Genomic DNA, 14,678 nt, shown 5'->3' on the forward strand with positions numbered 1-14,678 from the left:
GATGAATCACATTTTCATTTAAATCATGTGGATGACCAGGTGCATGTCCATAGTTTACTTGAGTTAGAGTGATGGCTCCAAGAGGCAGTGTGATGGACAATGTTCTGCTGGGAAACCTTGGGACCTGCTATTCATGTAGATGTTACTTTGACACATACCACCCACTAAACACTGATGTAGATGAAGTACACCTGTCACAACTGGATCAGGAGGATCGAAAAGGGTTTGAACTGCGTTCATGTGTGTCGGCGTGTGGCGTGTTTCAGTGTGTGGTGGGAGGGAGGAGGTGGAAGGGAATGTTGGGTGGATAGTGGGTAGGCTGGTGATGGGTCATCAGGTCGGTATATAGGTGGGGTTGTGCGGTGTGTTGAGTGCTGCACCTTTGTGAGATAGTACCTTGTCCTGCACTGCTGTTGAATTGGAAATGGGGGGGGTAAAGTGTGCTCTTCCTTAATGTGGTGGTACTGGCTGTTGTGGTGTGATTAGTGGGTAAGGTGTGGAGTTTGCGTGTGCCGGAGGGAGGAATGATGAAATAAAAGGGTATGAATGAATACAAAAATAAAATTGAAATGAAATGAAAGAGCCAAACAGAGTGTGGGGGCCAAATCTTTCACAGTGCTGCTCTGATCAGGTCCCGAGCAATGTGGGGGTGACGATGGAGGTGAATGAGAATGAGACTGGGGAGGTGGGTGGACCCTTTCAGGGGTCTCCTTGCCGTGAGGTTCAAAGACCGGCAAGTATCCCCGGCAGGACCTTTGGCTACAGTCTTAGGAGTCTCAGGAGGTGGGTAGGAGAGTTTGGTGAGTGAGGTGTCAGCACCTAGGCGGCGTCCCGCGCGGTGATGAGAATGTCTCGGAGTACTTACTTACCGGTAGGATATGAAGTAAGTGGTATGCCGACGGTGCGGCCGTGATAGGAGGTTGGTTACTGCAGTAGTAGACTGGCAATAGTCAATGGAGTGCTGGTCGAACTGTAGATGCACAGTGCTGCTGGTTGTGGGAGGTCACCGGACCTGTGGTGGTGAGCGACCGGTCTGCGGTGCTTGTTTGAATATGCTTGGTACTGGGTTCCCTATGCCTGCTGGTGCTGCTATGTAGTCCGCTGGGCCAAAGGAGCGGGTGGGGGGATCCGCTGGGGGACTGACTTCTGTGGTGCAGTGTGGAATGGACCACCCTAATGTGGAGGGTGGTCGCCCGGGACGGGTGGACGAGGGCACACTTGTGGGGAGGCTGGTCCGTGGTGGAGCCGGTCACTGATGGTGTGACCGGTACGGCCAGTGTGTGCCCGGTGATGGGTGGAAGGCAGCTGAGACCACCAGTGGTCCCCTGGTGGGGAGAATGGACGTTGGAGGAAGCAGGCCTGGAGTGGCGTGAGGTGAGTGGGGATAATACCCACTCTCCTCATCCACCTCCATCGTCACCCCCACATTTCCCAGGACCTGATCGAATCAGGAGGATCTCCTACTGAAAGCTGAGGTCCCGCGTTGTGGAAGGAATCAGAGGTGAGGGGCCTGGATGTATGTTCTCCTCGTCAACAAGTATCGGATGTTGGTGAGACCTGACCAAAGGCGTCTAACCTGCTGGGAGGTGTTCACCAGTGACCCCTCCAAGCGGGATATGGGTTTAAGCTGCACCCAGCAAGCAGGTTGCAGCCCTTTGGTCAGGTATCTGATAGACGGGAAATGGAGGGAGATAACACAGATGAGGTCCAGGAGAATGTACTTCTGAAAGAAGCACAAGCGAGGATTCTGTACTTGGATATTGTAGTGAGTGTGCGGGCAAGGTATTAGACACACTGCTGGCACAGGAAAGTGACACTGTAGTTGTACTCGGATGTTGTACTGGGTACGCTGGCAAGATATCAGATGCACTGCTGGCACAGGAGAGTGACACTGTAGTTGTACTCGGAGGATGTACAGAGTACGCGGGCATGGTATCCAGGTGCACTACTGGCATAGGAGGGTGACACTGTGGTTGTACTCGGGGGATGTAGAGAGTACACGGGCAAGGTATCCAGATGCACCGCTGGCACAGGAGAGTGACACTATGTTAGTACTCGGAGGATGTACAGGGTATGCGGACAAGGTATCCAGATGCACCGCTAGCACAGGAGAGTAACTAGAAATGACTTGAGAGCAGAATAGCAAGGGAACCTTGAACGACGTGACGGTAAGCAAACACTAGTAGAAATGACATTGTACAGGCAACTTCCTGTTGTCCAGAGCCCAGTAATATACCCCAAGTTAGCAGTCCATTGGAGGACAGCGTCAGCTGACAAAAACCATGCTACCATTGGACAAAGGATCATTCAGGTGATGAAAACTGTCACAGAGCAGCACATGGAAGTGCACCTTAGGCATAAGCCTCAGCGCATCACTTGCCGCCGCACCTGACATCTGACTGCATGAGAAATCAGGGGAAGTCTGCGCTGTGGTGAGTAACAGCCGATCCTAGGCTGAAACCTGACAACACCCCTTCATGGCAACTGTATTCCATGGTGGCAGTGGCCTCTTTCAGCAGGATATTGCGCTTGCCACACTGCAAACATTGTTCAGGAATAGTTTGAGGAACATGACAAAGAGTTCAAGGTGTTGTCCTACAAATTCTCCAAATCTCAATCCGATTGGGCATCTGTGCGATGTGCCAGAAAAACAAATCCGAGCCATGGAGGCGTGTGTGTGTGTGTGTGTATACACATAGATATACATATATGTCCTCTTGCATGTTTGCAGAGTCACGTACCCGCGACTGCATAGGATTGCATGGTGCGAATGTAGCTTGCGGCATAGCATATGCAGCCGTGTCTAATAGCATGGCCTGATGTGTGCACACGTATGTAGCGCGATCGGCGAAGATGCAAGAGGACACATCTATATAAATCATACATGCTTTGTAAACTGCATTACATTTAAATTCAGTTTAAATGTAAAGGAATGTTGGTTCCAAAATATTGCAATACATTGTTAAACAGGCCACCTCCACCAAAGTCTTCCCCTCTGGCCAATCCTTACACTGACTCGTAAAAACATGAGAACTTTGCCAATAGGAATTACACAGGTCTGTTAGCTCATAGGCTTAAAGAGACAGAACCTCCTCCAAGCATATGAATTAATGGCACCAGGGGAATTAAATGACAAGAATTGGCTTACAATACTGTAAGGGAAAATGGGGTGCAAGAGAAAATGTGACCACAACATTTTATATAAACGATAAGCTTTAATCCATGGTGTACAACCATCTGCGGTGCCTGAGATATGTGACCACACCATTTCAATAAAGAATACAAATCATACATGCTCTGCACTCACCTAATTACCCTCAAAAGTGTTTCAGATAATGTTGGTTCCCAAGTATTGCAATAAATTGTTAGGCCCACTCCACCAAAGTCTTCTCTTCTTGAGATATATATATATATATATATATATATATATATATATATAGAACACTAAGGCCCTCATTCAGAGCCGTACGCTCTGAGCAGAGCGCACGCTCTGAATGAGGGCCGGGCTCCATTTTCATGGAGCGTCCTCCTGGACGCTCGTATAGCTGTGGGTCACCACCCACAGGCTATACGAGCGTGCATTGTGATGGCCGCGATGGTCGTGACCATCGCGACCATCGAAATTGCGAGCCGGAGCCTGCGGTTGAGGTTCTCAACCGCAAGCTCCGGAGTGATTTTGGCTCTATCAGAGCCAAAATCACTCCCACTGACATCACTAGTGATGTCAGTGGGCCGGCTTCTGACGGGAGGCGTTCCCGTGGGAACGCCCCCGTCAGGGAGGCACGCCCCCGGCACGCCCACCAAAGGGGGCGTGCTGTCAATCAACATTGACAGCACGCCCCCTTTGATCGGACACAACGAGCGAAGGACTTTCCTTCGCTCGTCGCGTCTGGCGCATGCGCACGACGGAGCTCCCTCCGTCATGCGCATGCTCAGTCCATAACATCGACCCACTTGCGAGCGGACAGCCGCTCGCGAGTGGGTCTGAATCAGGCCCTAAGACTTCTCCTATGGTGGTGCTTGGTAGCATCACGCCTTGAAACGTCGACCTCTATCTGTACCCATGTTTTTGTTTATTTAGACACCTTTTGATCTATATCGTTGTGAGTGCTGCCTCCTTTTCTTTATTGGTGTGATGCTACCAAGCACCACCATGGGAGAGGTCCTGTGTAAGGTCCTATCCTTAGGAAGGCACCCCCCAATTTTTTTCCAGAGTGACGAATCTCTTTGGACAATGTGTGTGTGTGTGTGTATATATATATATATATATATATATATATATATATACACACACCGGATATATATATATATATATATATATATATATATATATATTATATGTAAGAATGATTGTATTGATTACGATGCCTGACTTGTTTTTTTCTTCTTCTTGTTTAGCTTTCCGGATTGGTCTGTGGATTTATAATAAAGCTACATTCCAGTTTACACAATCAGGGCTTTCTACAGCAACTTGGCATGGTGGGATTACTTGTGCAATATGAAGGCCTTCTGAGCACATACAGTAAGTATTATTAGCGCGTACACCTACCAATAATCAGCAACAAAGTAACAGAATTCACATGCACTCTACACCAGGACAAATTATGTGTGCATGGATGGGGCATGGAAAATGGTATTCCACTCCTGCCAATCTGCCTTCTCACTTGTAATATTATACGACCCACTGTGTGTGGCACTGGCCTGGCTTTTTTTCAATGAAAAAGGTTCCAGTACTCATCTACTGTACAGCCAAAAGTTGGAATAAGATTTATCATAGCTTTCATAGTCTGCATAAATATGCAGATGCTTATTAGTTTTAATTTCTGAAATGATTTCACTGATTGTGGAATTAGACTGAAGAACAGGTGCCATGGCTGTGTACCACTGAGTACCACCAGAAAGAAAAGGAGAAGTGGTGCCCTCTATTACAGAGCAGCTAGAAGGGGATATACCTCCCAAATGTCCCTGCAGTATGGATACATTCATGGCAGTTTGACACAGTAATTAATGTACCACCCTACTTCAGTCACCCTCCTGTGGTTGATATGGCGGGCAACACAGCTCTCTGACTCACTGCCAGGTATCTACTTTAAACAAAATATGCCCCTGCCCCATTTCTCTATACCTTAACTACCCACTGAGTCTGCGTCCACTACAGCTGCACTTTTCTGCATTTTTAAATCCACTTTCTTACAGGTACCTGCTATATATATATATATATATATATATATATATATTTATTAAATATTTCATTTAGTTACTGAACACAACATACAAACATCAACCAATAAGGTTATACAGACATCAACTAATAAGGTTATACAGACATTCTAAAACTTTACAACAAAGTACACTGACTCAAGAAACAGCAGTATAAAACATTATTATGTATTATAATTAAACCAAGTGAAATGATTACCTAACCCACAGGGAACACAATTGAGACATGTAAAGATATCATTATTATCCTGTGTGAACACACGGGACCAACATTGCCGCCAAAAAGCTCAAAGAAGAGCAAGGAGAGCAGTAGGTCACACTAGGGGCTAATTGATGATATAGAAACACAACTACAATACAATCAAGAAAGTCAATGTGGAGGATCAGTACTGCTATTTATTGGACATATGCTTGTATTTACTAGTTTGCTTTAAAGCTATTTGATTCTTCATGAAATGATCCAACTTTATTCCAAATTGTTTATTCAAGTTTTTCCAATCCAATTATTTGTCTGTAGTTTCTGGATGATAATTAGATTCAGATAAATTGAATTGGCTTGTTCAAAGTAATGGGCCCCATTCATCTGCGATGAATTTCCGTGATCCCGCGATGCTGCAACCAGGCATCGCAGGATCGCAGAACATCGATGGTGGGCATTTCCCATTGCATCGCCGGATCGCGACTAACAGTCGCTGAGGTATGGCCACCTTTAGTTGGAGCCATTTATGATAAATAGGACACCACTGAACAGCTATTAGTAGCTTTCACAAGTATACTGTATATTGTAAAGCTCCAAGAACTTCTGAGAAATGACTGTTAAACTTAAGCGAGTATATTAGACTTTGAATCCACCACAAACAATACAACGAAACCCAACAACAGGTTAATGAATTCTTCATACATCAGCCCTGCCTACAATTGTGTGAATACAGCAAACAATTTGACAATATAGGGCCAAATGTAATAGGGTGAGAGTTTAGGAAAACTCTCACACTTTTTAAACACCGTCATAGTAATAGAGTCTGAGAACATGTAAACTTACATGTTTTCCAGACTCAACTCTCACGATTTAAACTTTCATCCAGATGTTTTCCCATTTTGAAGATACAACCAGAAGCGTAGCATGGAACCACGGCAACTGGAGCAAGCACGTCACGGCACCCCCCATGTGGGTGTCTGGCGCCACCCTGTGGGTAGGTCTAGAAAGCCTTTCTGCATTTTCCCCAATCCTTGAGCATTTTCTAAATAATATTTTTAATAGAATTCCCTTTAATAATTGACTCCCTGTAATGTTGAAACCATCATATATTATATTCCCACCCCTGTGACTTATTCCTCTATTCCCCAGTAATATAACTCTTCCCCTACCCCGTTCACCCCAGTGACCATAGCTCCCTAGGTGACACCATCTCCCCTTTATTGATTACATATGCCCCTATGTGCCCCCCTCCCCATCCAACTCCCCTCCCATCTCATAGCACAGCGGAGCGTGTGACAGGAAGCTCAGAGGAGACCCCGCTGACCAGCAAGCAGCACTCAGAGTGGCTGACGATGACACATCAGCACACTCTGAGTGCCTTCAGCCGGCTACCCAGTGCTTAGAGAAGGGAACTTCAGTTCCCCTCACTTTTGCAGTGCTAGAAACTGTGCCTCAAGAAAGCCGATTGCAAGGCATTCTGGGGCTCAAAGTACACGTGATGTTAGTCACAGACCGCTGATATCACAATCTGGCCCCTCACTACACAGTAGTACAGTACAGGTTGGAGTACGGGCCAGCAGCATTATGAATATGCATTGATAGACCGGCCAGCCAGAGGAGCAGAGATGAGATGTGATCGTGGCAGGGAACCGGCCCTGCTGGTGCCCCCTACAGGTTCTGGCGCCTGGAGCATGAGCTCCGCCCTCGCTACGCCCCTGGATATAACTCGACCTATGTACTAGTGTGAGAGTTTACTGCTAAACTCTCACATTTTCTAAACTCTCACCCTACTACATTTGGCCCATAGTGTGCCCTTCCATCAGCTATTACATTTAAGGTCACTCAGGATAAACAGCTTTGGTGAAAATTTGCAGAACACTCTATGCCTATGTAGGTCATGTTGTACAATGGTAATACTGATTCCATAACATTTATTTTCATTCTCTTCACGTAGCGTTTGAATTTGCAGGCAATTAGTTTGGTTTCCAAGTCATAAGTGTGTGCAAAATGGGGAACAACGTTAAGGTAACTAAATGCATAGTTAAAATGGACTATCCTCAACAATCCCACACTAGAAGGAGGGAAATACCTGGGTCCATGGAGCACTTAAAGCTTTTATCACTATAGACTTTTCCCACTGTTGCTGAGAAGTAGAATATGTGCAATATAAATACATTTATACAGTGAGATCATGGACTAGTGGGTTGTTTTATATAAAGATGGAGACAAATGATGCTCTCTAGGTATAGTATTTTAGTGAGACAAAAAAACTCCCAACATACAGTATGTGCACTTACCATGTTTACTGTATATGTACAAAGTGCCCTGTATAAACCTATTGTTCCTCTGGTACCACTGGAATGTTCTCCTCAGTTACCCAGAATAATATAGTGCAATTCTGGTAACACACTCACTACACCAAAAACACGTAAAATAACCTGGGTATTAACTCCAATGAACCCCTATATGGAAGAATCCGCTCCCAATGTGTGTAAATAAATAGTGTGGCCTAACCTCCAACATACTCGTATATATGCAGCGTACCAATGACATTCTTGGTCATCAATAATATACATTGCCACGTCCTCCTTCATTCACATTCCAAGGCCCCAGTATGGAGGAATAGATAAAAAGAATATAGTGTAGTATATTCAAAATGGTTTTATTACATAAAATAACTTCAGATAATATACATACATTTAATATAATGTGATGGGAATCAATCCCAAAGATCACAAGAGAGGAGAATAATTCCCATTGTGTCATCCTTTGTCACCTTTTCCTGGACTTTATCATGGGGAAAATGTGTGTGTGCACACTGTATATATAAATATATATTTATATAAATGGGCACAAATATGGATAATTTACTGATTCAGAGCAGACCGTTTTCCCAAACAGAAAAAAATAAACATTTTCAATTTCATTTTAGGTTTCTATATTTTATTATTAACACTAACAACAATAGATACATACAGTACAGTACAATAAATCATTGCTGTACTCTCATTCACAGTACATTGTAATAATCAGTTTAGGAACCATATCAGTCCTACTGTATTTCATTTAGTCTGATGCAAGAGTTCGAATGCACAAATGAGATAATCAGCTGCTCCAAAGCCAGTGATCCAGAACGGTTACTGTCTAAGGATGGCATATATTTTACTGTATGTACATAAAAGTCTAGACCAGTTGGTCAATATGCCAGTGTGTTTAGGTTTGAATAAAATAACTCCTTGTTTCCCTGAGAAGTGTGCCAATAATAATTAATCGGTTTCTTTCACAGCATTCACATCTTCAATAAGCAATGATCACACTACAAAGTATGCACCTGCGTAATCTACTGTCAGTTAGATAGCAAGCTCACTGATCAGGCAGTAATTATAATGGTGCATACACACGGTCAGATTTTTCCTTCAGATCTGAACGATAACGATTTAAAAATCGTTCAGTCGTTCATATCTGAAGGAAAATCTGACATATCTGACATGCCTGAACGATGGACGATGAACGATACGCGTTCCCGTTTGTCAGATAACAATATCTGACATCTGATGTGTTTGCAGTCAGATTTGGATGATTCCATTCATTTTAATGCAGTCAAAAATCGTTCAAATCGTTCAAAACTTTGGTAAAATCGTTCAAATCGTTCATCTGACAAATCTGACAAATCTGACCATGTGTATGCTCCATAACAGAATCAAAAAGTCACTGCAGGAGCATAGTTGAACTCAGTATGACATAAAAAACTTTAAATACTGTATACATTAACCCTCTCATTATTAAATCTCAAATAAATAATTTATAATTTTTTTGGTTTAATATACGTATCTCACAACGGACTGAGACAAACCTAGAGAAAAACACTTGTAACATACAAGAAAAGCAGCCAATTTATTATTGTGAGGCTGTTGCTAGCAGCATGCAGAATGCACCCCTCAGAGATCTCATACAGTCAGATTGAATCCCCATCTCTGCCTTAGACCTACATAAGCCACTGTACTGTAGGTTTACACTGTTATCACTAGATTTAGCCTTAGATATTTTTAATTATTATACTTTCCTAATATGGTAACAGGGAGGGGAGAAAATGTGGAGAAGGAAGAGTTCTGGTGCAGCAGTTAACCCCTTACAGGGAAGCAGCATGATATAAACACATACAATTATTGTGTTATTGAATATTTTATATAGTGTGCGCTCAATTTTCTTTTTTTTTAAATAATATTCATGTACTTGGGTTAGTTTAGGAATAAATATCAGTTTCCTTATGGGAATTAACTCTTACCCATCTCTATAATTAGTAGTAGATATCATCCAGGACCACATTGCCGCACTTTTATAGGAGTGCGCAGGGTCTTCTTTAGGAATGTCTGCAATACCAATGTCTCACACAGCCACGCCCCCATCTTGGCCTACCTACTCTCTTCCTGAGGTCCAGCTGAAGATGTGGTGCTGCTTATTTGGACTGTCCTGTAACGTCACAGCGTGTGTTGCTCCGTCCCCAGGTACACTGCCATTCCCGGTTCAGTCAGTGATAATTCAGGTTGGTGCTGCATAACGGGTGTATGGGCCCACACTGCGCACACCCTGGACCTGATTTACTACCGTCTGCAGTAGTGATTACGCACGCAGTTCAACTGCGATACTATGCTAATTCATTGCAATCGCTATTCCCTTGCAGCACTACACAAGGACGCCCACTTTACTTACCACACATCCGTAATGTTTAGCAAAACTGCGAAACCATCGGTACAATCGAGTACCATCGCAGCCTCACGCACACTTGCACAAGCTATGACCTTACTCACAAATTGCTAACAACCAGGCACGCTATCAGGCCTCAGGCTGCGTAGGCCATTGCAGTGGATAAAATATGCACGCCCCTGCAACGGCATTGAAGCGCACTGGCTTGTCTGCTCGACCCCCCCCGTCGTCACCACCCACAAAAGGCACTTACTGTCAATCACTCTGCGATGGGTCTGCATAGTCACTGCAATCGCAGTCATGATTGGAATAGCTATTTTGCGCACTGCGATGCATACGCATGCACAGAACACAACAATTGGCCGATTGCGTGCGTAATCATAGTTGTGTACGTAGTGAATCAGGCTCCCTGTGCGCATGCCTATGGGCACTATAAAATGTTGAACATTGTGATACTGTATATGCTGTATATAAAAGCTCTTCCAGAGAAGTAGTCTACAGTGAGGGTTTTCCTGGCCTAGTTTGTGCACTACGGGTGGGATGTACTTCATGAAAGGGTGAGGTTATCATTTTAGACAGTGCTAGGCCACTCCCCAACCCCTCCCTATCCCTTTCATATAAATAGTGCCCAATAATAAATGATTAGTTCCCACCTTTAAACGACTAACCCCCCAGCAGCATCCCTACCCCCAGTACATTAGGAGCTCCCTATCCAACTATACTTATCTTCTTCCATCCAGCACTGAATACTTCTGTTTGCCTCTCTTGCTACAGATGTGCCCTCATTTACATATTGCTTTTCTGCCACAAAGCACATAATGTGTGGCGTAACTTATACTGTACCTGACCTGGGAGTCCTTCTGCTCCTGCATTGAGTAAAACACGCACCGCAGGGTGTGCTGGGAGGGATCCATTTGGATCCCTCTAATAGCACTTTAAGAATAGAAGCTCTTTTGGGCAACATCATCTAAAGATGGCATTGCCCACTGCATCCAAGCCCCAGAACGTGTTGCATTCCGGAGTTTGGTTCATATACGGTAAAGGGCCAAACCTCTGAATACGTCATTTTTGGAATTTTGACCACAAGAACCTCAATAGTGCATCCCACCCAATATGGCTCATTAAGTCGCTACACAGTGCAATACTAGTTTGCAAATGACAGATGGCATCTGAACTGTACCTGCCTAATTTACACTACTTGTGCATATAACACAGAAAGACAGAAATGTCATCACCAGACTAATTCTATGAATAAGTTGAACAGTTGTACCCACCAAGACAAGATCATTGTCAGGATTCAGCCTGGGATTGGCTGTTACTCACCGCGGCGCTGGCTTCCCCTGACTAGCTGCGTGGTCAGACACCAGGTGCGGCGGTGGGTGACAAGCTGAGGATTATCCCCGGGGCCCTGTTGACTTCCATGAAATCCTCCATATCGGAGTTCCCACAGCGACGGTCATGGGTGCAGTCATATTGTCTATTTCAGTTGACCGGACCCTCCACCAATGGTAGCCTGGTCACCACTCAGCTGACTCTCTCCTCCAATGGATGGCAGGAAACAGGAAGTCGTCTGAACAACTTCTCTTCTCTTCTATTCAGCATCAGTCACTCTTCAGTGATATTCAACATCAGTCACTACCAGTAATATTCAACATTGATCACTACCAATATTCTTCAGTGATATTCAACATCAGTCACTTCAGTGATAATCAACATCGATCACTACCAGTGATTTTCAACATCAGTCACTTCAGTGATATTCAATATCAGTCATTTCAGTGATATTCAAAATCAGTCACTACCAGAGACATTCAGCATCGGTCGCTACCGATATTCTTCAACATTGGTCACTATCAATATTCTTCAGTGATACTCAACATCAGTCACTTCAGTGAAATTCAACATCAGTTACTACCAGTAGTATTCAACATCGGTCACTACTGATACTCTCCAGTGATATTCAACATCGGTCTCTACCAATATACTTCTGTATTACTAACATCAGTGATTACCGATAGTCACCATTGATAAAATCCAGCCACTCACTGGGGTCACTGGTGAAAACCACCAATGAGTTAGACTCCGAGCTTCTGGTCAGGTCACGTCAACATCTGGAATTAGCCGATGAGGAAGTCGTATGTACTTCTTCATTTGCTGCTGCCTCCCCACCTAGTCACCCCCCCCCCCCCTTGACTAGAAACCTCAAGGGCCAGGTCGTGACAATCATATTGATATCGTTATTATGAATCTACAAAGTTCATTATAGCAATAGGTGGTGGGCACCCTAGGGGCCTGATTCTGGGTGGCATGCAGTGGCGATGCTGCACTCAGGCCAGTGCTTTAAGTCTGCGCATATATCTGAGTCTCACTACTCATGCCCGATTGTTAGCTCTCACAGACGCAGAGCAAAATCTGACCCTCAGTCTGTGGAATTCACTGGGCGTTCCTGGGAGGTTAAGCATACAGTATGCGGGCGTGTCGCCATACTCAGATGAAGAGGCTGCACCTGCCATAGGGCTGTTGAATTTTTTGATGGTGCATACGTTGGTGCACCGATGGTGCATCTAAATATGCACTGAGACGGATTTGCATCGCTGCAAGACGGTGTCTCAGTATTCACAAAATCGTCCACAGCAATAGCCTCCACGTGCGATTCAGCCCCTAAAAAATCAGGATAATGTAAAAAAGTCACAACAATTAAAACATACCTTATACTGTAAGTGATATAAATAAAAATTAAGATAAAATGCCACATGATAAGGATTCTTTCGCAGACGGTCTCCGCCAACCACGGTCTTTGGACTTCTGTCCCAATAAGATAATTCACCTGTTACTTTTCTAATTTCCGGTACTCTCATCAGCGGGATCTGCCAGATTGATGCCTTGTGCTGTGGACTCATTTGCTTGCACTCACCAGGTAGTAGAAGTGTAAGTACAGTTTAGTAGCACATCTAATTTTCAGATTCTTAATTTCAGAAGACTCACTTTCCTAATTATGGGCTCAAAGTATCGGGGCTGCTTCAGATATGAATGCAAATGCCATCATGCTGTGTTCCCGCATGCAGCAGCTGTTCGAAAATATGCAGTCGGTCGTTAGTTGCAAGCAGCTGTGCGAAAATATGCAGTCGGTCGTTAGTATACAGAGGCGGTCGTTAGTTGCAAGCGGTCGCACTGAATCAGGGCGGCCGCTTGCATCCTGACCGGCCACCTCCTTGTCGATCGTTAAGCTGTGGGTTACCACCCACAGCTTAATGACCGACCAGGTTGATGGTCGCGATGGTGATCACCATCGCGACCATCGGGGCTTACGACCAGACCCTAAGGTTGGGTCTGGGCACTCTTAAGCCCCAGGGAGCTTTCTGCTCTGATGGAGCAGGAAACTCCCCACTGACATCACTGATGATGTCAGTGCGGTCGCCCACAAAACGCTAAGGAACGCCTCCATTTTGGAAACCACCCCCCCAGCCCGCCTACCAAATGGGGGCAGCTGTCGATCAACATCGACAGCCGCCCCTTTGGTAACGAGTTCCGAGTTTGGTAAGGAGTTTCTCTGTCGCTCCAGGGTTTGCTGACGCGCAGTGCGGCCACTGCGCGTGCGCAGGCCAAAACATCGAGTTGGTTACGAGCGCATCGGCAATTGCGACCGACTCTGAATGAGGTCCAGTATGTATAGCTACACAATACACTTGTATGTTTATGCACTCAATACTCCGGTAATTAAAGAGCATACTTGAATATAGTTGTTAATGGATAAACTGTAGCTCAGAAATATTTAATATTGTATATTAAATATTTATGAGCTACTACGGAAATTGTACACAGATGTAAAGCAATAGTGTGAATAACAGAAAATGTACAGTATGTGCATACTATATATATCATAAATATTTATATATGTATACCTAAAAATACTAGAAAGCAGATGTATTGAATGTTTGTGTGCAGTGTACAGCTGTAAACTCCCATGGCAACTAAGCCCCATATTCAGCTGTGCAGGCTGGATAAAGGAAGGGATAGAGAGTCACTTACCAGATGGGCAACCTCAGGCCAGGTGCCCTCATTCTTTCTCTTGTTTTTCATTTTTGCTTCTCATTGATGGTTGTTTTTGTGGGTACTCTGTGGCCCTGATTCAGAGCCGGACGCTCTGAGAGAGCGCTCGCTCTGAATCAGGGCCGTCCGTCCTGATTTTTAGTGCGGCCTCCTGGCCCCTCGTATAGCTGTGAGTGACCACCCACAGCTATAGCGAGCGGCCAGGAAGATGGTTGCGATGGTCAAGACCATCGCGACCATCGGGCTTGCGACGAGACCCTTGTGGTAGGAAGCAACAAGGTTTCTCCTAACCACCCCCTGTTCCCTCCCGGGACACTTATTGGAATCCAGGGCTATTGCTTCCAAATTCGCTTTGCGTCTCCTGGCGGTAACCAATGGGATGCATGTGCAGTGCGTGCATGCGCAGACATAAAACATTGGGCTCTTGTGTGCGACATCGACATCTCATGCACCTCTGAATTAGGCCCATAATGTTCTGTGTTTTCTTTGTCATGGTCTGCTGGTT

General features: G+C 44.8%; 1 protein-coding gene across 7 annotated transcripts in view; it reads left to right on the forward strand.

Annotated features, from left to right (window-relative positions):
- Nucleotides 1-14,678, forward strand: part of INPP4B (inositol polyphosphate-4-phosphatase type II B) — an 813,539-nt gene that overhangs the window by 706,779 nt on the left and 92,082 nt on the right. For all 7 annotated transcript variants that reach the window (XR_015869683.1, XR_015869684.1, XM_088445787.1 and 4 more), the window contains one exon: nt 4,399-4,522. Coding sequence is in view for 5 of the 7 variants with exons in the window: in XM_088445787.1 (XP_088301913.1) it covers nt 4,399-4,522 (124 nt within the window). In the remaining 2 variants the exon portion in view is untranslated. The remainder of the gene's footprint in view (nt 1-4,398; nt 4,523-14,678) is intronic.

This window comes from Taudactylus pleione, unplaced genomic scaffold (genome assembly GCF_031769625.1).
Source record: "Taudactylus pleione unplaced genomic scaffold, aTauple2 ptg000389l, whole genome shotgun sequence".
NCBI lineage: Eukaryota > Metazoa > Chordata > Amphibia > Anura > Myobatrachidae > Taudactylus > Taudactylus pleione.